Source organism: Mytilus trossulus, chromosome 1, assembly GCF_036588685.1.
Source record: "Mytilus trossulus isolate FHL-02 chromosome 1, PNRI_Mtr1.1.1.hap1, whole genome shotgun sequence".
Taxonomy (NCBI): Eukaryota; Metazoa; Mollusca; class Bivalvia; order Mytilida; family Mytilidae; genus Mytilus; species Mytilus trossulus.
In genome coordinates, this window is record NC_086373.1 from 104,471,168 (window position 1) to 104,495,412 (window position 24,245).

The 24,245-nt window shown below is 32.3% G+C and overlaps 2 protein-coding genes across 5 annotated transcripts in view; both read right to left on the reverse strand.

Moving 5' to 3' along the window:
• Positions 1–1,417: 1,417 nt before the first annotated feature.
• On the reverse strand, positions 1,418–10,144 carry LOC134711567 (indolethylamine N-methyltransferase-like). 2 transcript variants are annotated; one of them, XM_063572227.1, is made up of 3 exons: positions 9,881–10,144; positions 8,138–8,345; positions 1,418–2,175 (listed from the first exon to the last, which is right to left on the reverse strand). In XM_063572227.1, exons 1-3 carry the CDS (start codon positions 10,032–10,034, stop codon positions 1,755–1,757), a joined length of 783 nt encoding a protein of 260 aa, XP_063428297.1. In that variant the 5' UTR covers positions 10,035–10,144; the 3' UTR covers positions 1,418–1,754. The 2 variants fall into 2 exon arrangements, with proteins under 2 accessions (XP_063428297.1, XP_063428307.1); XM_063572237.1 differs by having other exon boundaries at positions 1,860–2,175; positions 8,145–8,345.
• Positions 10,145–16,511: 6,367 nt separating this feature from the next.
• LOC134695253 (uncharacterized) overlaps positions 16,512–24,245 on the reverse strand; it is a 28,043-nt gene continuing 20,309 nt past the window's right edge. For all 3 annotated transcript variants that reach the window (XM_063556475.1, XM_063556482.1, XM_063556490.1), the window contains 3 exons: positions 19,514–19,640; positions 18,809–18,873; positions 16,512–17,015 (listed from right to left, as the gene is read on the reverse strand). In XM_063556475.1, the coding sequence (XP_063412545.1) occupies positions 16,669–17,015; positions 18,809–18,873; positions 19,514–19,640 (539 nt within the window). In that variant the 3' untranslated portion in view covers positions 16,512–16,668. The remainder of the gene's footprint in view (positions 17,016–18,808; positions 18,874–19,513; positions 19,641–24,245) is intronic.

The window sequence follows — 24,245 nt, forward strand, 5'->3', positions numbered from 1 at the left end:
GAATTGTATGCGACTGTCATAAAAGTGAGAGGTTAAGCTAGCTGTAAAACCAGTTATTAATCCACCATTTTATACAGAAGAAAATGCCTGTATCAAGTCAAAAATATGACAATAGATTTTTATTCTTCCATTTGACTACATATTTTTCGTTTTGAATATAACTCGGAGTTAATTTAGTTGTTGTTGTAATTTTACTTTTTTGTACTTGTGTAAGTTGTTTGAGTAGCAAAGCATGATGCTTGTAATGTTTAAACAGATTATTTAATTTTGGAAAAGAAAGTGTCTTGATAATCGTTATCTTTCCAATTAGAATTAGTCAAATTGAGAATGGAAATGTGGAATGTGTGAAAGCAACAACAACCCGACCGTAGAGCAGACAACATCCAAAGCCCACCAATGGGTCTTCAATGTACCAAGAAACTCCCGCACGCGGAGCTTTTTGTTAAGACCAAATTTTAATTAAGTTTTGTATTTCTTTAATTTTTGGATAATAATTAGAACTTCAAAGTTGACCGGAAGGTTTTGCCTAATAGTGTTAACCTACTGGAACCATTTTAAAATCTCAAGTACAGACATTTCAGCATATTCATATAACGAGTGGGAAAATGTTAAATAACAATAATTAGTGTGCTTATCACGAGTCTCATCTATTCTTGTCTTTACAGACAATTTTTGGGAAGTCTTGATAGTACTGTTTTTTTTTGTTTTTTTTTTTTAACTCGGATCAATTAAGAACTTGTTATTTTGTATACACACTTGTCATTGCTGAACAGTTAATTTGAGAACCAGGAGAAAAAAATCAAAACTGACCTGTATTCTATGATCCATTGATTATATTGTGTTTGAAGTTGAAATGTTAAATCAAGTGAAACTTTATTCAAACAAAATTTGTAAGGTTTCTACGATGCATTACAATGAAATTCCTATCAAACGATAAAAGATAATTTTATCAAAAGTGAACTTGCCCTTTTACAATAATTCATGTTATTGCTGTAGCTGCAAAAAGTATAGAATAAAATTTCACCTGTATTTAACGGTTCTAAACATTGTGAGAATTGGACAAGTGGTGCTGTAATTATCAAGTTGTAGACTTCTACATTCTAGTATATCATTGGATAAAAGTGAACACCCTGAACCTGTATTTTTTACACACGGGCAGTGAGCGTGCTTTATTTCAAATATACGTTGTGTAGTAGAGTTACTGCACTTTAAAAAAAAAACAGAATATCTATCATTGAAATCTAATCCTGTAAAATATTGCATGTTGTCATGCAGTATTATATTGCTGTGGTTAAATTTATTTTTTGTTAAATAACCAGTGCAAATGTGTTTCTACAAATAGAAGACTTGGTCAGTAATATAGTACACCAGTAATCAAGTATTTGGTTTAATGACTAAATTTTTGGACAGAAGACAATCGTATTTGAACTTCAGCACACTGTATGACTAATTAAACCTCTCTTTAAATAGTGGAATTATAACATGTATCATTTACAAACATGACAGTACCGAATAATTGGCTTCTAAGTTGACAGTACTATCGTGTTATTAAAATCAGAACATTTCAATCATTGTCTATTAAAATCGAATCTCAATAATAAAAGTTCAAAGTTCAAGTTGTTGATTAATATATCAAATTAGTCCTAATTGATTGCACCTACTATATATAATGACATCTCGCCGAAGAAATATATCAAAACTAAAAAAGTCTATTCGATATTTTAGTAATTGAAGTGATCGAACACCACTGCCAGTTATTTTTTCTCAGCAAGTATGACAACTGTTCCATTAAATATTGTTGTGCCCTCTTCTGCCGAAGAATCGTCGTCAAATAATTCAATTACATCTAAACCGTTCGCTTTAACTGTGTTGATAACTTCGTCCCTGGAGATGGAAAAACACTTGAAAATTTCACTCCCAACAGTATACTGAGGACAATTGAGAACACCGATCAGAATAAGTTTTCCGCCCGGTTTCAACAAAGATATTACATTTTTCATCGCATTGTGATATGCATCTTTATCTAGACATGCTGATTCGAGACACGCACTCGTGCAGATGACATCAACTTGATTTAACTGAATTGGATCGAGAGGATTTTGGTTGTAAACATCGCAGGGAAGAACTCGTTTTATCTTTGGTCTTAAAGTGGCTTCAAGTTGTTGCCAGTTGTCCCTGGAAATACATAAAAAAAGAATTAATACATGTAGTTATGTTATGTAGTTCTTAAACAAGGAGATGTGGTACGATGAGACAAGTTTGCTGGGGGGTTTCGGAACCTTTTTTTTTTATTTCAAAATTTCTTAACGAAAAATGTAAGAAATTATAAGTACCGAGCTGGTAACAATTGTTTTAACATGCTGTTTACCTTCACAGTCATTTATATAACATTGATCAGGTTGTTTTCCTGACCTTTTCTTATTGCTGTCGAAATTTTATTTTGATGACTGGAAACGTTTCATTTTTCATCAACAGACGTATTCTGACTACACTTTAAAACATACTTCAGAACTATTACTGGAGGTAAGATATGACCTTATGACCCTTTTTGTTTTTCTTATTTTTTTCTTCATTTAATCAGTAATAAGATAAATTTTATATTCATATCGCGTTATTGTTCATTACGAATAATTATGTAATATCTACTTCCATGCATTTCATTTGAACATTGTTAATATACATGAAGTTCAAATAATCTTTTATTTATAAATATATATATATACAACTCGTCTAAACATCAACCCAACAATGTTAGATCTGTAAATTTGCTTTCGCAAATTTTTGGTTCTTCCCTCGCCGGGATTCGAACCCATGCTACTGTGATATCGTGACACCAAATCGCCTGCACTGCAGCCGTCCCGCTAGACCACACGACCACCTGGGCTCTCAAAAAAGAGCTTTCGCTGGCCATGTGTTACCTTTCCACGTCAGTTTTAATCTAGCGGCGTACTACAGTACATGATATATAAGGCATGAAGATGTTATTGTTACAGATCAGCTAAATTATCTATAGTAAAGGATCCTACAAATTAATGTAAGATACAGTCACAGAAAATAATTATATTCATAAGTACGTCTGAGTCAGTGACAACCCTACAAATATATATATACTCTTTTGGTCTTTTGGAAAATGTTGTTTGTGCTGTTTTTAGACCCTTCTACAACGAAATTTGTTTGACATGCACACGTATAAAAATTGCGGTTTTTATCCAACGCAGTCATAGGTTTGAACGTAGTTTTCAATTTAGACTCGTTTATATATATATATATATATATATGCTGTTTTTAGACCCTTCTACAACGAAATTTGTTTGACATGCACACGTATAAAAATTGCGGTTTTTATCCAACGCAGTCATAGGTTTGAACGTAGTTTTCAATTTAGACTCGTTTATATTTTTTGTTTGGGCATGTATCATATTTTCCCTCCGGTTTATATGATCCGTTCATCCTATATATTGACTCTTAAAATTCAAGAGTTAATCTAAAAATGAGGGTACTTTCTCTAAAAAATGAGGGTACTTTTTATATGGCCTTCCAAATACCGTTTCGATCCCTAACATCACTGAAGAGACATTTATTGTCGAAATCCGGATATGGTGTACTAAAGAAATATTGACACCGAATGTTTGTGGCACAACATCCTGTCCACAAGTTAACAATTTTTTTTTTCTGTGACGTATTAAATTTATATTAACATCTTGTGATCAATTTTATTTGGCAATCGTCAATGGCAGTCAGAAGTGTTAAAGAACATCAGTTGTTCGACCTGTTAGTCAAATGCGTTTTGTTTAAATATACTTTTTCACGCTTTTGGTCTTTTGGAAAATGTTGTTTGTGCTGTTTTTAGACCCTTCTACAACGAAATTTGTTTGACATGCACACGTATAAAAATTGCGGTTTTTATCCAACGCAGTCATAGGTTTGAACGTAGTTTTCAATTTAGACTCGTATATATATATATATATATATATAGTCTTATATTTCATCTTTCACGAAATATTCAAAACTTTATAATACTAGTATACACAAAACATTTGTATCAATCTTTGTACCTTTGATATCTATTTACACCACTGGGTCGATGCCACTGCTGGTGGATGTTTCGTCCCCGAGGGTATCACCAGCCCGGTAGTCAGCATTTCGGTGTTGACATGAATATCAATTATATGGTAATTAGAATTGGTCCGGTAAGACCCCTTTTTGGCCCAAAATAAAGCAGTTTTAAAAAAATTGTTAAAATATAAACTTTTAGTTATTTATTGGGGAAAAAAAGAGGGACGAAAGATACCAAAGGGACAGTCAAACTCGTTAATCTAAAACAAACTGACAACGCCATGGCTAAAAATGAAAAAGACAAACAGAAAAACAATAGTACACATGACACAACATAGAAAACTAAAGAATAAACAAAACGAACCAAACCAAAAACTAGGGGTGATCTCAGGTGCTCCGGAAGGGTAAGCAGATCCTGCTCCACATGCGGCATCCGTCGTGTTGCTTATGTGATTACAAATACGGTAAATAGTCTAAATCGGTAGGTCAAATTCATGAAAGGGAAGGGGATTGTAGTTACGACGTAAGGAACATATCTGATATCATTTGTGAAACGGTTATTCCATAACGGTCAACCAACTCGTGATAGCGTCCTTAAAATTTACGAAGGGATGATTTCAACTTCACCATTTGGAACTCTTGGTTTAATAGCTTCCTTGTAAGCAGTAACCCTCTGTCAAGAAAATCATGATACGAAATGCAAGCACGGGAATATCGTATCAATTGGGAGATATATACCCCGTATGCAGGTGCTGCTGGAATGTTGCTACTTAGAAATGGAAAGTTCACAATTGGAAAGCTGAAATCATCTCGTTTGTCGTAAAGTTTTGTCTTCAACCGACCCTCATTGTCAATTTCTAGATTCAAGTCAAGATATGAAGCCGACTTAATTGTATCTGTGGTATCCTTTATCTCCAATTCGATGGGATAGATGCGATCCACATAGTCACCAACTTTTGAATTGCTTAGTGAAAGAACGTCATCTATATAGCGGAAAGTAGAGTTAAAGGATATTGCTAACTTCTTATCTTTCTTCCTAAGAAGTTCCTACATGAAGTCATAATAATAAAGAAACAAGTCAGCAAGTAGAGGGGCACAGTTTTTTCCCATTGGGATGCCGACAGTCTGTTGAAAAAAAACTCCAAACGTAACAAATATGTTGTCAATCAAGAAATCAAGCATCTTGATAATATCGGTTTCAGAGAATTTTTTGTTTGAATCAGAATGATTCTTTACAAAGTAGGATTTATCCCTCCCTAAGACAAGATACTTGTATCTACGTGGAAAGTACAGATGGGCTGTTTTGACAATGCAATGCACATATATCGGGTACTAGCATCATTAAGTTATGCTAAATTACTGAAATACTCACAATTTTAGCATTTTAGTTAAATTCTAGACCGTTTGTGTTTATTCCTAAAATTGAAATGTAAGTTGTATTTTATAATAACACATAACATATATAAAGGTTGAAGATGAACACGGTTGCGGTCACTTTAATTTTTGACCAAATTCATCTGTAAAGTGACATTTTTTGGCATATTTGATAGATTTTTCATGTTTAAGTTTTGAATTGGTGAGTTTAAAATGATTAAATCATTTAAACTGATTCACATAAACTTATTGAAATAGACACTTAAGTGTTGAAAAAGTGTCCAAAATCTTTCGTCAGATGAACTTAAAATTTGAGGCCTATATCAGCCCTTACCGGACCTACTCCTTTCCTGTTGACATGATGAATTTTTTGAAAAACTTAGGATTTTCTTATCCCAGGAATAGGTTATCTAAGCCGTTTTTGGTACAACTTTTCGGAATTTTGGGTCCTCAATGCTCTTCAACTTTGTACTTGTTTAGCTTGATAACTATTTTGACCTCAGCGTCACTAATGAGTCTTATGTAGACAAAACGCGCGTCTGGCGTATTAAATTATAATCCTGGTACCTTTGATAACTATTTATTATTTTTGCGCTATTTTGTGAAGATAATTCTGTCATTTTATGAATATTTCAATAACAGTTTTGGTTTTCTATTTACATAGAAAAATTGTTACTGTATTGTGTTTTAACACTACCAAAAAACGTGCACTATTTTTATGGCTTAGCATCAGGTATGACTTATTAGGATTTAAATTCAAAATAACAAAGATTTTTCGTTACTCTGATAATATTTCTTAATATTTTTAACTTACAATAAATTAAATCTTCAATATTCAAGTCTTTTTTTATAAAATATACAGTGTTCTCTATTAAATGCATTCAAAAACATCAGTCATCGTAATGATAAAAATCTAAAATAAAAAAATAAATGAGCAACATTTTTGCTTATAACATCAACATTATCTTAACGAAACATTAATATTATGAGATCAACCAAGTAAAGGTGTTGAGCATGTAAATTGTACTTACATCGTGTACATCTATTCCTTGTTTTTGTGGGTTTGAACCGTTTGAACCGTTTTCATATACCTTTTGAGTGAAACATTCAACATGTGTTGCTCCATTAAAAATTAAAAAAAAAAATAGCAACATTTTTGCTTTTAACATCAACATTATTTTAACGAAACATTTACATTATGAGATCAACCAAGTAAAGGTGTTGAGCATGTAAATTGTACTTACATCGTGTACATCTATTCCTCGTTTTTGTGGGTTTGAACCGTTTGAGCCGTTTTCATATACCAGTTGAGTGAAACATTCAACATGTTTTGCTCCATTGAAAATTAAAAAAAAAAATCTAACAATAGATTCTCGATCATCAGTCGTAGCTTGAAATAGCAATAAAGAGAATACAAAACAATCACATGCCTACGTATCTTGGTCACGGCACCAACATATACGACTCATATGACTAGACAAGGGAGTTGTAACAACAGTGTGCTTAATCATGTGTCCATCACAGCACGAGCATAAGTTTATACACAAAGGTGAAGAGGACAGTAGAACATTTCATAGATATAGGAAGATGTGGTATGAGTGCCAATGAGACAACTCTCCATCCAAGTAACAATTTAAAAAGTGAACCATTATAGGTTAAAGTACGGTCTTCAACACGGAGCCTTCGCTCACACCGAACAACAAGCTATAAAGGGCCCCAAAATTACTAGTGTAAAACCATTCAAACGGGAAAACAAACGGTCTAATCTATATAAACAAAACGAGAAACGAGAAACACGTATATATTACATAGTCCGTTCACACCATTCACCGGCTGTGTATTTAAACATCATGCAGAGTCAAACGACTTCTCGACATGGCAATTAATACCGATGTTTCTATTTCCAACTCGTTGGTTTTAATGATCGTGATAACTTTCCAAGAGAGATAAGATATATCAGGATTATATAAATCTTGATCTGCGAGTGGATGAATCATATAGTTTAAAATGTCTTAATCCCTATATATCCGTTTTCAAAACTGTTTATGCTGTTCTTGCATATAATTAATTAATTTTGGGTGAATATATTTTTTTCTATTTTGTAATGAATAACCACTTTCGGGAGGAAATAGATTCAAACTTAGACTTGAGAAAGAAAAAACTCTTTGACATGCACAGGCATGTTTGCTCAAGTTCGAGGTAGGGAAATAAAGAATAGTAGTTTAGTGCATAATAATATCTTCCATATACACTAATTGATTTGGTTTAAAGTAATTCATTATTCAGAGTGAGTAAGCTATATGATCTGATTGACTTTCTGCTGACGGAAAAACTGCCTTTGAAATGGGAAAATCAATCCTCCGTCATAAACCCATTTTTATTAAGGTTGCTTTTATCCTTTTTCGTTCTGCTTCACTTATTTTGTTGAATTAATAGTTTCAGTTTAATTATACAAACATGTTAAAACATTCATTAAAATTCACTGGTATGAGACGTTTGTAATTTTTCAACATTTGTTGCTACTTAAAAGAAATCAAATTTAAAAATCTGACCCATACTGACTCGCGTGCTCTAACATATAAGTAAACTAAAATCAGAGAACTAAACTTTAATCAGAATGATAAAAATCCGTCTGTCTTACGTTTGTTGTTTGAAATTGTCCCCGATGCATCTATATTAAAAAATCCTACTGTAAATACCAACTTACTCATTACCATCTAGTTTACTGTAATATTTGAAAAAGTTGTCCCAGTTATGTGCGCCATGGTCTTTTTTCAGCCATTTTTCTTGCATGTCTCTATTACTGGGTGAAAAGTCTGTCAAAATTATTTCATCAAACCAACTTGCTGCTGGTATAACTGTGTGTATACACGGTCCAGATCCAATTTCAAGTAGCACTTTTCCTCTTATGTTACCTGAGAATAAGATACTTAAAATCATATATGCATGGAAAAAAAACTTTGCTGAAATAACTATTGAGTTAAGGCAAAGTAAATAAAATTGAAAGTGTTACTGTTTTTTAATGAGTTTTCGTGTGCATTCAAAACATTTTGTACTGTATTTCAAATTTATGAAAAAAGTGATACATGTGACATTATAACAAACTTCAAGAGTTATGATTAATTTACTCAAACTATGTAAAACAAATTATTAATGAATATAATGCCAGTAAAAGGCGCCATGAACGTGCATCGTGTTACTTTAAATATTGTTGTCTTAACAACATGTCTGTATAGTTTAGTTAGGGAATGTTTGAGAGCTCAATAGCATGATCCAGCTAATTTTTTTTATAAATAAGCTGATAGTTTTCTTGTTTATAATGTTCTAATAACCGACCTTTTTTTTCTAAAAATGTCCTTCATTTTCTGCATTGTCCTTCTGCATGTCCTTCATGTCCTGCATTGTCGTTTTGGTTTTTTGTTGCACTTCAGTGTTTCTGTTGCTTTATTGTTTTCCTCTTTAAGGAAAATTGTTCTATATATTCTGTCATAGGCGACAATACCAACATTTTTCAAATTTACTTCTTTTTATAATGAAAACGTGGATAAAACAGTTATGTGTGGTGTAAGTACTTTATTATTCTGTTTTAAAAATTGAAGCTAATTAGTATCATGACCAAATTTTAACGGAGCTTGTTTATGTTATCCATGCCCACCGTCATTTTATACCAAATTTATGAATTATTGGAAGTCTTTCCGAATAATTCTCTAGAATATATTTCAATAGGTTTCAAAATTTATATTGTAAATTGATTGATTGATTGATTGTTGGTTGCTTTACGCCGCATTAGCACAAAAAGGCTATTTCGCGGCGATATATTGTAAATAAACACACTACAGTTATTCATAGATAAATAAAAAAAACATATTGAACTCTTACATTCAATCACAGCGCTCCTAAGTTGACTTCCTTCACCTGCTTTAGGTACACAAAGGCGAACATAATGCTGGGAAAATATAATGGTACCGTTTTCCCTATAGTTGATGTGTTTAACTCAGTTTTAGTTTGTAACCCGGATTTATATCACCTCAATCGATAAATGACTTTTGAACAGCGCTAGAATAATGTTGCCTTTTTTTTTTCTCTCTTTTTTGTTAATGTCGGGGACTTTTATAGCCGACTATATGGTATTTTTGAATGACATAATTAGTATATATTTCTTGACGATGGATTTTGCCAACTTCAAACTCCCTATCAGGATGTTACTTTCTTTTGACCCGCTTGGAACCCTCAGATAGCTCGTTGTGGTTCGTTCATGTTTTGAATATCTTCTTAATTGACTTATTCTTACAAAGACTGTTATTTAAATATCATTCGAAAGATGCACTCTTCACATTTAAATGAAAGTTAACAAATATGAAAGATTTATCAAAAACATACTTTTTTAACAAGATAAGCTGAATGTATATGTCATTGACTTAGCTGATACAAATAAATGTACTCGTTTTACCTTTTGAATATATTTTGTGTAGAGTTTTCAATCTAAATTTTGCAAACGAATATCCATCGATTTCAATCTCACTGAAAAATGCTCCTGTATATGCCTTTGAATCAAAATGGTTCACATAATCTTCACCAGAAAGTATTTTGATTGTTTCCGCCATCTCAATTTGTTGATATCACTTTTATATGTATGGTAAAAGTTAAGTGAAATACATTTTATATATATAAAGCAAGTGTCAATAATTATTGTCCTCAGTTAAGAAGCATGTAATACATTCAGAAATCAATAAACAAATGTTTATAACTTTAAATCGGTACTTCTCAATATAAATTTAAATTAAAATTAAAATATGTTCTGGAATCAGGATAAAATAATAATACGATTACTGACGTTTATTTCTGTCAAGTGTTAAATACTGGTTTAATAACCACTAATGTAAAAGTAGTAGATTTCGAAGGGTGAAACCTGGCTTTAAAATCCCATGAAATGAAACTTTGGAAATTTTTATTAAAAGTTGAAAAAATGTGTAAAATATTAATATACCAGGCATAGTAATGATATTAAATTGACGTCATAATATTGCACTCTTTCAATACAATATATTTATGACTTAGTCTTGTTAATTTTCACTTCACAAGACATTGACCTCATATATGAACGAACATCATTGTTTTGGGGATGCGTATTTCGCCCATTAAAATGCATCTTATTGCAACAAAATTCATTTCGGTCAAAGAAGGGGATCAAGTCAGTGTATATAAGATACTGATTCAACATTGTCTAAAGCGAAAATCAACTCAAATTTTGTAGAGCCGTTCAAAGTTCACCCTTTAATCTTCAATTGATTTTACGGCATGGACACATATGATTACTGTAAACATGAAGACTAATGAAAAAGTCAATAAGGCTGTATGTGGCTTTTTGTGTGAAAAAAGGGTCGTTTTTGTTTACCTTAAGAAGATTCTCGCTTTGATGTACAGTTGGTTCATAATACTACAAGTTACTTAAACTCGGTAGGCAAAATTATTTCATTAGATACAATTATCATTACCTGCAGAAACTTTTTTTAAAATGGGATAGCACATCCTAAATTCTACGGAGATTTTGTTTACCGAGTCCTTAGATTTAGATATGATCCGAGTAAAGTTATCAATCCTTTAAATAAACCTAATCTAAAAGTTTACTAATTCAACACTATAATTAAATATTTGAATGTTGTACTTATTGGTACCAATACTGATTTTCTTATTAGTAAAGAAAATGAAAATAAAAAGTATTTTTATATACATATGTATTCTCATTCATGGTACAATCTGTCTATACTTGTATCTTGACATTACACAAGGTCATGCATTTCTCTGTTTATGACGTCTTTACACTAATTCCATTCGATGTTGGATGTGCACTGATTGATAATTTAATCGTAGACGCATGTTTTTGTTCTAGGTTATTGTGTTAAACTAGAAGATGGACGAAAGATACCAAAGGGACAGTCAGACTCGTAAATCTAAAACAAACTGACAACGCCATGGCTAAAAATGAAAAAGACAAACAGAAAAACAATAGTACACATGACACAACATAGAAAACTAAAGAATAAACAGCACGAACCCCACCAAAAACTAGGGGTGATCTCAGGTGCAGGGTAAGCAGATCCTGCTTCACATGTGGAACCCGTCGTGTTGCTTATGTGATTACAAATCCGGTAAATAGTCTAATTCGGTAGGTCACATTCATGAAAGGGAAGGGGATTGTAGTTACGAAGTAAGGATCGTATGCGATATCATTGTGAAACGGTTATTCCATAACGGTCAACCAACTCGTGATGGCGTCAGTAAAATTTACGAAGGGATGATTTCAACTTCACCATTTGGAGCTGTTGGTTTAATAGCTTCCTGGTGAGCAGCAACACTCTATCAAGAAAATCATAATAGGAAATGAAGCACGGTAATATCGTATCAATTGGGAAATATATAACCCGTATGCAGGTGCTGCTGGAATGTTGCTACTTAAAAATGGAAAGTTCACAATTGGAAAGCTGAAATCATCTCGTTTGTCGTAAAGTTTTGTTTTCAACCGACCCTCATTGTCAATTTCTAGATGTAATTCAAGATATGAAGCCGACTTAACTGTATCTGTAGTATCCTTTATCTCTTCTTCGATGGGATAGATGCATTCCACAGTCACCAAATTTTGAATTGTTTAGTGAAAGAACATCATTTATATAGCGGAAAGTAGAGTTAAAGGATATTACTAACTTCTTATCTTTCTTCCTAAGAAGTTCCTGCATGAAGTCATAATAATAAAGAAACAAGTCGGCAAGTAGAGGGGCACAGTTTGTTCCCATTGAATTGCCGACAGTCTGTTGAAAAACACGTCCTCCGAACGTAACAAATATGTTGTTCATCAAGAAATCAAGCATCTTGATAATATCAGTATCAGAGAATTTTTTGTTTGAATCAGAGTGATTCTTTACAAAGTAGGATGTATCCCTCCCTAAGACAAGATACTTGTATCTACGTTGGCCATTCTTTTTTATGAAGCAAAGTAATGCCAACTCTTAGCTGTCAGTAACAGCGAGCACTCTCAGTGTTGTACTTTATGTCTTTTTGTTGTAGGGATGTATTCGTATTCTGCCACGTCCACTATGTACTTTTGTTAGGTGTGTTTGTGCTTTAAGTCGATCTGACAAGTTAAGCCTTTTAAAACTGGTCTGTATAATTTGTTCTTATGTTGTACTGTTACACCACTGCCATAATTATACATTTCTTAATTTATAAAATGCACTTTCTTTATTTGTTAATGCATTTTCTCTGTTCGTTACATTAAGTTTTACACTACTTGATTTGGGAAATGATATACATTGTATCTTTATTATTTTATGTTACGTTCGATTTCTTCATAATCTACACAATACATATGTTATTATAACTTTCATAATTTGGAAAATGAAATTTTCAAAGAACGTATATTCGAATCGGAATATTAAAACTCTCTATCTGCAAAATGTAAATTCTTTGTTTGATTCACGTTTTTTTGTACAATGTATCACTGTATTTATTACTGCTGACAGCAAACTTGTTACAAATCAAAAATGAAATAGTTATGCACAATATTCCGTACGAGACTGCTATTATGAGTACACGAAATTTCACCAACTCGTACTTCAACCAAGTCGTACCCAATATACACCAACTCGTTCTTTGACCAATTAGTACCCAATATTTACAAACTCTTACTTTGACCAAATGTTACCCAATATTTTCCAACTCGTTCTTTGACTAATCGTACCCATTTTGGTTAGCATGTTTTATTTTATATTTCATCTTTGTTGGTAAAAAGTAAAATCACAAAAATACTGAACTCCGAGAAAAATTCAAATTGAAAAATCTCATATCAAATGCTCAAACACATCAAACGAATGGATAACAACTATCACATTCCTGACTTGGTACTTGCATTTTCTTATGTAGTTATAAGAACACACGGAAGGTACTAAGACCTTGTTGATAAAATATTCCGTATCAATTTCACAAATAAGACATGATGGTCTTGATGTATAAATTCTGCGTACTGAAGTTGTTTATCATCTTAACAACGTGTTATATTGTTCTTTAACCGTTGGATACTGTATGTAATACCCATTTAACGTGGCTCGGTACTTAAACATCTCGTCAATATGTTTGTATTATCTTTCATTTTTTGCTGGTGTGTTGTGTATGTGCGTTGTTTTTTTTGTGTGTTTCTTTGGTTCTTTTAACGTGACTCTGTACTTTAAAAGATGACCGCTGTACCAATATTTTGACTTTTTTATTTATTATGTCTGTTTAGTTGTTAATATAACAGAATTTCATTAGAGTGTCATCAAAAAGAGATGTTTAGTGTTTCAAAACCAGGTTTAATTCCACATTTGAAAATGCCTGTACCAAATCAGGAATATGACATTTCTTGTACATTCGTTTTTGATGTGTTTTCTCATTCGATTTGCCATGTGATTATGCACTTTCCGATTAGATTTTCCTCCGAGTTCAGTATTTTTGTGATTTTACTTTTTATGGAACATCATCAACACAGTCTTGAAAGCTTAAAAGAATATTTTAGAATGATATGTTTTTGTTATAAAAAAACCAAGCACATGTATGTATGAAAAATCAAAATGTTTTCCCCCTTACACCCCCCCCCCCCCCAAGTTTTGGCTTTCAATACGCAAATAATTAAAATCCATTATATTGAAGGAAGAGACTGATTCTATTTAGACGCCACTCCTCTGAAACCATACGTTGAAAATATTTGTGATATGACGTATAAATGTAATGTTAAGTAGATTCACAAATATACTGAACTCTGAGGAAAATTCAAAACGAAAAGTCCCTTGTCTAATGGCATAATCAAATGATGAAACACATCAAACGAGGACAACAACTGTCATATTCCTGACTTGGTACAGACATTTTCAAATATTTTGTACTTCCTATTTGTCTTTAAATCAATCTTCTTTTCCATAGAAAACGCCATTTTCTTATAGAAAATATCCAAATTCGGAGACCGTTATCGATCATTGCCTTTTACGCACATTCTCAATTGGCGTACTGGACGCGAAATGTATATACTCTTGGTTTTAAAAATTACCTTATTATACTGTGATTTTGCGGGAATTTTCAAGTAATTAAAAATCAACGTGATCAAAGTGCCGCATTTATTTGAAAATTTGTATTTTTCTTGAATTCTTCTATGTTAATTTTTCATATGTAACAACCCAATGTTTGTTTTCCCCTAATAATCAATGATTAGTTTATTAAATAATAATGATTATTCAACAGATTGAAACAATTTCGTATAAACTATTCATTTAAATAGCTATCTGAATTGAAAAAAAATGCATCAGATTACCGGTCAATAAAGTTGTACATATAAAATATAGTATATGATACGAAATAAAATAACAACTGAAATGGGTTGAAACACTATTGAAATATTGGGTCGTCGTTGGTTTAAGTACAAGTTGGTTTAAGTACGAGTTGGTTTAAGTACGAGTTGGCAAATACCAGTCGTGTCTCGTCGTAACTTGTTGAAAATGTTCTCCTCTGTAACTTGGTTGAATGGTACAATATTCAGCAAGACAAACATCGTCTACAAATCAAGATCTACTTGCCTCCAGTCCAACTAATCAGATGTGTTTTCATTATGCCAGAGACTAATAAAATATTTTACTTATGCCGATTGCTGAGAAGTGTTTTTAAATACCGTGACGAGACACAATTTTTAAGTACAAAATGTATAGGCAAGGGAAATAAGTACAAAGTGCGTTAAGAACGCAACGGGAACAGTACTTTTTTCAGAAAAGAAACTTTTGCAAAATTGTCACATTTTGTATAGATTATATACTATTGATTGTTGCTCAATTCCAGTGGAAAATCATTTTTTCATGTTAATGTAGAGATGAAATTAACAATATTTACAATTGTTGGGTCCTGAAAACGAGGTCGACGGGCCCTGGGATGAAAGGTAGAAATTTTAACCTTTGTTAGTTTTATATTTATTGAAGTTTTGTTCTTTTTCATTTTTAAAAGATAGGTGTGGCGTCCTTGTCGCTTAACTAGTATACATTTTTAAAAAGGAACTATCTGAAGGCTGCCAATTTTGCTCGCTGTGTTGAAGATACCGTGGTTGCCTTTTGTTGTTTTCTGGTCTTTTTTTTGTTGGTCTATTGTATCTTTGTCACATTCTCCGTTTCCATTCTCAATTCTATGTGGAATTAAAGAATAGATAGATAGATATATATATATATTAAGACTAATTGCTGAAACTGTGGACCAAAAACTATTTTATTTACTATCTTGTATATCAATAAAACCATACTAAAACCATGCTAACATTGCCTATGTAAATTTTAAAATTGTTTGTATGCACATTGAACGACAAATTTATGTGAAGTATAAAATTTTCTAACGTCAGACACTCAATAAAATCAATGAATGTGTTCATAGATAGTAGATGTTTTTCTGTTCTGTCAAATTGTTCCTTTTAAAATTGTTATACGATGATGACTGATGTACCCATATTTTGACTATTTTTTTTATTGTGTCTGTTTATTTAATGAATCAATGTTAATATAACGGAATTTGATGAGACTGTCATTAAAGTGAGAGGGTTAGCGCTATAGAACCAGGTTTAACCCACCATTTTCTACATTTGAAAATGCCTGTACCAAGTCAGGAATATGACAGTTCTTGTCCATTCGTTTTTGATGCGTTTTGTTATTTGATTTTGCCATGCGATTATGGACTTTCCGAATTGATTTTCCTCTAAGTTCAGTATTTTTGTGATCTTACTAAAAAAAAAATATCTTAGAAAGATGTATCTTATTTTTTTTAAATTTTATTTCATTTCTTTTGTCATATAGCTTTTCAACTGTTTCGGTTCTTACAAATCCTTGGCTTTCAATTATTTAGCCGTGTGCATTTCTGATGATGGTAAATCCAGATAAGGGATTCGGACGCACGCAATTTAAAAAGTTTGTTTTTCTTGTTACGAACATTTTCAAGGGAAAGTCACAGGAAGGATTGTAAAGGTTAATAAACACATCTTAAAACGCGTTGTATGATAATGAAGGCAAAAGGAAAAAATCACACTGGCATTAAAATTAATGGTAAAGTTTAATTCGATAAGGAAATGCTCAAATTGAATTCAAAATCTAAATAATTCCATGTTGCTACAGTAACTAGTTGGTTATTACAGTTACAGTATGTCTTTTTTTAATGTAAAAGTCTATACGTTATCTAAATTCTGCAGGTTTACAACAATCCAACACATAAAATTATCATTAACTCAAAAACAGCTATTTGTCCTAATGTACCACTATTACTAGACATCACTACCACAGCTCTATCGATCAAATGTCGTTTTTTGTGGTCACGTTTTGTTTTAAGATCAAGTAATGCTAATGCATCTTCTTGACAGTCATGTTCTAATAATCCCACAATTTTGAATACTTCGTCCTTTTGCATCATTTCCATTGGTGGTAAAGGCGGCGGGGGCACAGAGTTATTTCCCTTTATATCTGGTGGTGGGAACAAACAGTTGATAGTCATACATCGAGGTTTATTATTTAAATCAGCTGTTGTTAGATATATTCCCTCATCTGTAAATTAAATGTCGAATTACTATATTAATGATAATATATTGAAAAAATAGTTGACTTTAGAAAACAGGTTTGATAAGTTTACTTAAAACCCTTTCAACTGTTTTAACGGTTTAAAGAAATTAATTCATAAACAATCATTTAATAAACAAGCTCACATCGTAAAGTTTGTCTATTCACAGTTTACGAGTTTCTTTCCAGGTGTTATTCTGGCATCGTTACAAGAGTATCAGTTCATTTGCATGTGTTCGTCCAAAGTCAAGTGCTACCTACATAGACTTGCTTTTTCTTTTTGCTTACGTTTTTTTTATGCCCCACATACAATAGTAGGGTGCATTATGTTTTCTGGTCTGTGCCTCCGTCCGTTTGTTCGTTCGTCTGTCCGTCCGTTCGTCCCGCTTCAGGTTAAAGTTTTTAGTCTAGTTTGTTTTTGATGAAGTTGAATTTTAATCAATTTGAAACTTAGTACACATGTTCCCAATAATTTGATTTTTCTAATTTTTAAGCCAAATTAAGTTTTGACCCCAATTTCACGGTCCACTGAACAGAGAAAATGGTAGTGCAAAAGTCAGGTTAAAGTTTTGGTTAAAGTTTTTGGTGACGGTAGTTTTTGAAGAAGTTGAATTCACATCAACTTGAAAATTAGTACACATGTTCCCTATGGTATGATCTTTTTAATTTTAATTCCCATTTAAAGTTTTGATCCCAATTTCACGGTCACTGAACATGAAAAATGATAGTGCATGTACTATTAACACATTCTTGTTTCTCATGTCGCTGATCGAGCAAGAGCGTATACTATGGTGTCAATGTTGACGATTATATTGTAATATTTACAAGCGACATTGTATGGTACTGTCTTTTAAGTGTGTCTGAGCACCACGTTTCTTTTTAGTCATAGATATATAAGTTGTTTTCCTTTCGTTTGATTTTATCATTTGTAAAGGTTAAATTTTATTACTTTTTTATAATGTATAATGCTGGTTGTAACTCGACAAGTTTTTAAATTATGCAATTTTGTGATTGACAAGACAATAGGCCTAATTAGCACAAAAGTTGAAGACAAATATCAAATGCACTAAGTACAATGTATGTCAAACAAGATGATGTCTTGAGAACACTCCTGTACAAATTATGTTTTACTTTGAATGCTTTAGTAGAGCTGTTCCCTTAAGTTTGGAAAACGAGAATATGTGTCAGTATTTACAATAAACATACCAATGTTCAAATCGAGTGAATAAATAAACTCATCATAGATACCAGGATCAAAACCCTATATTTTTACCCTGTGCTTACTGTTTTTTCATGGCATCATGGTTCAAACTTTGAATTTAATATTTACCATTTTTTGTGCCAAGCTTGAGAACAAAACATCTCTTGGACAAAAATTGTTCCTCGAGTACATGAGAGGATACTGGTAGATCAGAATTTCGATGATTAAGATATAAAGTTTTAAAGCAGGCAAATATTACTACAACATCAATTAAGTGTTTGGTGTTTGAAATGAGGAAACGGTTGGTCTCTGTGATTTCGTGTGAACGATTGTTTAACCCGACGTTAGACATGTTTTTTGGTATAATTTTATCACTGAAACATTTACGTTTTTAAACAAAAGAAAGTGTGCTATTTAACCTTTCTACTTGTAGATATCAATTCGACAACTTTTTTTAAATCAAAGATTCTGAGGAAACATGGCATACTATGATAAATTGCACTCAGCTAAGTAGAATGTTATACTTGCATTGTTATTATAAAATACACAAACATACAGTATTATAATAAGACTAATTTACCTATATCTGAACTTGTTTCCGGACTTTTCTCAGATCCGTCAGTTACAAAAGGCCAAACTTCAGTACTGTTAGAATTAAAGACAAACTGATGTAGTAATAGGATACAGTACTTCCAAATAAAAATGAGAACTTTATTGTATAAATAAAATATTTTACTTTCATTGAGTGAAATTATGAATGTATTTAATGCAAACTTGACAAAGTAGGTTCTCGATGTCTGAGTGGGTCCGTTGCGGTCGAGTTATACTGTAATGCAGTTCATTGTTTTGTGAAAGGCAATATAAATGTATCAGTATAAAATACGTACACAGTGGTTTTTAAGATGAGGAACCGATTTCACTGTTTATTTTGTTCATGAATACTTTACAAATTTAATCCACGAGTGATCATGTTAAACCAATGTACAAACAATTTGAAAACAAATCTCTTTTAATACCAAAAATAAAAATAAATGACACATTCAATTCCTGCAGGTCAATTCTGTAAATTATGATTGGCAATATTATGAAACATTCACAATATCTATTTGGATATTTGAGATATCGCAGCTGAAATGACCTTCGTAAATGAATGTTATTTTCGAACATCCCGGGGTTAAACCGATCTCGTGCAAAAGTATGGCATTGATCTCTAAAAGCAGTAATCATCATTTAATGCAATCTATAAGCAACTATTTTCCGTAGTGTGTCGATAGTTTATTATTACCTTTCCGATCCAAATGATCCTGATCCTTCGGTTGTTGTCCGTAGACCGTTAGTAGTTGGTGTGTTTGCTGGCACAATATTCGATTTTGTTTGTCCATTTGTTGGAATCACAGGTATGTCACCTCTACCTTCACCAAATAATAAGGTAAGATGATTTTTTAATCATTGATTACTCTTGACTCCATTCGTTTAGGTTATTTAAAAACAAAGTAAATAGATAGAACCATTTGAAAATATATATGAAATAATGTATACTTATCTACAAAGTTGAATTACATAATAGGTACTTTTCAGTGCATCATGGTTAACAGTTTGCCCTCAAAGTTATAGAAGTATAAAGTAGCATCGCAAATATTGTAATGAAATTTGCCGGACTTTAAAACAAACACGTTAGAGTATTTTCTTGAAGTAGAATACACAGCTTTTCAGTTTGCAGTAAGTTTTAAATTATATTACATTTTCATATTTGTTAAATGATTAATTGTTCTGTATAATGTTGTGTTAAAATTGTGATATGATGGTTTCAAACTACGTCTTAATTCCTTAAAAGAAAACAGTCGACAAAATCAACTCGTTTCACAGAGTATTAATGAGCCTCAGATATATGTGTGTATTGATAAGTTATCTTTCAAAAGTCACATTGTTATTAGAACCATATATATATAAATGTTAATATTAAAATGATAAATGATAATACAGGAGGAGCTATATGAACAATGAAACCTTAAATTATTGTCAAATTCATAAATTCACATTGCGATAAGACGTGTCACGGTACTTGTCTATCCCAAATTCATGTATTTGTTTTTGATGTTATATTTGTTATTCTCGTGGGATTTTGTCTGATGCTTGGTCTGTTTCTGTGTGTGTTACATTTCAGTGTTGTGTCGTTGTTCTCCTCTTATATTTAATGCGTTTCCCTCGGTTTTAGTTCGTTACCCCGATTTTGAGTTTTGAACAGCGATATACTACTGTTGCCTTTATTCATCATAGATCAAATGTTCTGATGGAGACAAATCTTATTTAATTCTTCAGAAGAAGGTAGTTGACAAGATAAACTCATTTCACAAAGTATTAATGAGCGGATACGCTGTATACGGATAAGTAATTTACATAAAGAGCTCGAACTGTACACTTTATTTTTATAGAAGAATAAACAACGTCCCCTGACTGTATATATGATAAATATGCCCATTGACTTATATTAGATATACATTGTTTCAACGCGTTTCAAACGTGGAAAAGCTGCTACATGTTGCTCTTAATGACACGAAGGAACTGCACACGTTATTTTACGTTACGTGAACTAACCGAATGCGTTTCCATGGGGTACGCAAACCACAGCAACTTTTGCTCTAAAATACTTAAAGCAACAAATAGACGTTGCTTTAATATACACGAAAGAATTGCAACACGTTTCTCTATCGAAAATGTCATCACAATCTTAGAATGGTTCTTATTTAATCATGAAAGAGTAAGTTGCATGCTACCGTCATTAAGGCTTTACTGGGTCAACTGCTTTGCTTTCATAGCGTTAGACAATAAAAAATAATAATATATATTAACATAATCTCACTTTGGTTATCTGTGTGTTTTGATAAGGTAACTTTAAAAATTCACATTGTTATTAGAACCAAATATAAATGTTACCAGAAACATGTGTATATATATGTAGGACTCGGAGGTGCGATTGGGACACTGAAGTGCGATGGTCACGCTGAATTGCGATGATCCACGCCGAAGTACGACGGTCTTTTTCGCTGAAGCGCGATGGTTTTGTGTATGACGTTTGAAATATGTGACGTTTTCAAAATACAACATGGATTCGAAGGCAGGAAAATAGGTTTTGTAGAATAATGTTTCATGCTAATAAAGGAAAGTAATGGGGGAAATGAAACGAACGATTCAAGTCCCGAACAGTTTAACTTTTAAGCATTACATGTTGAGGTTAAAAACATATGTTTAAAAATTTTAGGCAGCAAAGCGGCTGAAAGATGAACTTGGTCACGAAATGGGCTAACCAGTATTCTGAATTATTCCGCAGACTTTTTGTACGACAAATACAGTATACTAATCTTAATTTATCTTTACGTAATCGGCACATGATTTTATATGGGCAATTTTATAAAAAAAAATTTAAAAATTGCTATTATTAGCAATGTTTTATTTTTTTTGCTATTTCAAGTTCACATAATGTTGTTTTATTCCCGAGATAAATTTAGTTTTGAAAGAACACAATCGCTCTAGTCTTATTTTTTCATGGTTTCAGTGTTGATGGTCTACAACATGTTAGACATAAATTAACCTGACTAAACCCAATGTGTACTTCCCAATTAATTATCCTCAAACATATTTTTCGTGAAATAATTGACAAGCCTCGCTATTAGTGAAGCATAGATTTACTATGCGGTATTTTACTTCGTGGATACTGTTTCGTCATCAGGTATGAATATATTGATGAAGAATTATTGTGAACAATCACTAAGTTTTATCATAATATTTAAGTAAATCAGTGGCGGATCCAGAAATGTTAACAAGCGGGGGCCTGCTGACTGCTTAAGAGGGGGTCCGCTCAAGTCATGCTTCAGTGATTCCCTATATAAGCCACAGAAAAGGGGGATCGGGTCCCCTTCTCCCTTTATCCGCCTCTGTAAATGATATTGACACTTCTTAGTACTATTAGAAAGACCTACACGCTGAATCTTTTTTTCATAATTTTTAACTTGAAAACCTTACTCCATACCCTTGCATGCTAAAAGGAGAATAGGAAAGTTAGATTAAAACAAAAATAAAAGTCTTTGGTATGATTTGAACAGATATTAAACCATCTTCCAAATTAGAGGCTAGCAGCTTATTTTGTCAAATCTTAATGGTGTTAATTTAATGAAACAGCTCATATATTTTGCTTTTGAACAAATTCTTAGGTTGACCATCGCACTACAGCGTAACCACCATCGCACTTCAACGTAAAAATAAACAAATTAACGTCACAATGTCACCATCGCACTTCAGCGTAGACCATCGCACTTCAGCGTGACCATCGCGGTTCGGAGTACCATCGCGGATCCGAGTCCTACATATATATCTCCAAAGTTACTAGAAGGTGAATAAACTCATCATAGATACCAGGACTAAATTTTGTATATACGACAGACGCGCGTTTTGTCTTCACTGACTGAAATACTGACCAATGCATTATTATAACAGATAAATAACAATTTGTCGGGCACAGTTATTTGTACGTGTGTTTTGACCGTGGAATAAATAAATACTAACAAAGGTTAACAGTGATTTAAATGTGTTACATGTGCACATCGATACAATACAAAAACAATGAGAAATGGTTACATTGACGTAATATAACTATAGTATAAGTGTATAGATAGTCCAAAAGATTTGTCTCTCCTTTTGCAATGAAATTCCATCTGTCAAATTTGATCTAAGATGAATTTGACTATAGTTTAAGGTTTCATTGGTCACATTGCTCCTCCTGTTTTATCATTAATCATTTTAATATTAGTATTGTAGTGTTATATTTATCAATGTCATAAAAGTTGGATTGGCTAGCCGCAAGCCCAGGTTCAACCCACCATTTGTTTTAATAAAATTTGACCTGTGCCAAGTCAGAAAAATGGCAGTTGTTATCTTATAGTTCGTTTCCTTGTGTGTTTCCTTGTTTTTTTGTTGTTTTTTTATGCGTTTCATTGTTTATGTTGTTTCGTTGTTTTCCTCTTATAGTTGATGTGTTTACCTCAGTTTTGTTTGTAACCCGGCTTTGTTTCTCTTAATCGATATATTTCTTTCGAACAGCAGTATACTACTGTTGCCTTTATTTATGTATTTGTTAACTTGTTTATGATTGTACAGTCCCAATGATAGTAATTCATATTATCGCTTCGGACGAAACAAATGTATAAGGCGTTATGATCATTAACTATATATTTCAACATTTCTCTCCCAAAATGAATAATCTCGTTGTAAGTAATTGTTGTTGTTGTCGAGTTTGATGTCGAGAAGATATACAAATTTTGAAATAGTTTCAGTAAATACACTTATGACAGCTACCAGTATTGAACTTTCATATTTAAAAGTTTTGCCAAAAACAGCTTAAGTAATCTATTCCTGAGATAGAAAAGCCTTACTATTTTAAAAATTCAAAGTTTTCTAAACAATTAATTTATAATTATAATAATAACGCATGTGTTTATTGAAACAATCTGATCAGAATCGGTTTAAATGATCAAAAAATTGCAGAAAAAGCCATAAGCTTATATTTAAGTATTACAATTATTTTTTTATGCGAATTTACTGAATATAAAGATGAACAAATACATGTGCGGCATTCCAAAAATCGGATACAATGGTTATAGTAGTTATCAAAGGTACCAGGATTATAATTTAGTACACCAGACGCGCGTTTCGTCTACATAAGACTCATCAGTGACGCTCATATCAAAATATTCGTAAAGCCAAACAAGTACAAAGTTGAAGAGCATTGAGGATCAAAATTCCAAAAAGTTGTGCCAAATACGGCTAAGGGAATCTAGGCTTGGGATAAGAAAATCCTTAGTTTTTCGAAAAATTGAGTTTTTTTAACAGAAATTTATTAAAATGACCACATTATTGATATTCATGTCAACACCGAAGTGTTGACTACTGGGATGGTGATACCCTCGGGGACGAAACGTCCACCAACAGTGGCATCGACCCAGTGGTATAAATAGTTATCAAAG

Bases quoted from the DNA above. Each gene is read 5' to 3' on its own strand.
- LOC134711567 (XM_063572227.1), bottom strand. From the start codon at position 10,034: ATGGCGGAAACAATCAAAATACTTTCTGGTGAAGATTATGTGAACCAT. The intron at 8,346-9,880 runs GTAAAACGAGTA...TCTTATTCTCAG, and splicing joins ACACAAAATATATTCAAAAG to GTAACATAAGAGGAAAAGTG. The intron at 2,176-8,137 runs GTAAGTTGGTAT...ATGTATTTCCAG, and splicing joins AGTAAACTAGATGGTAATGA to GGACAACTGGCAACAACTTG.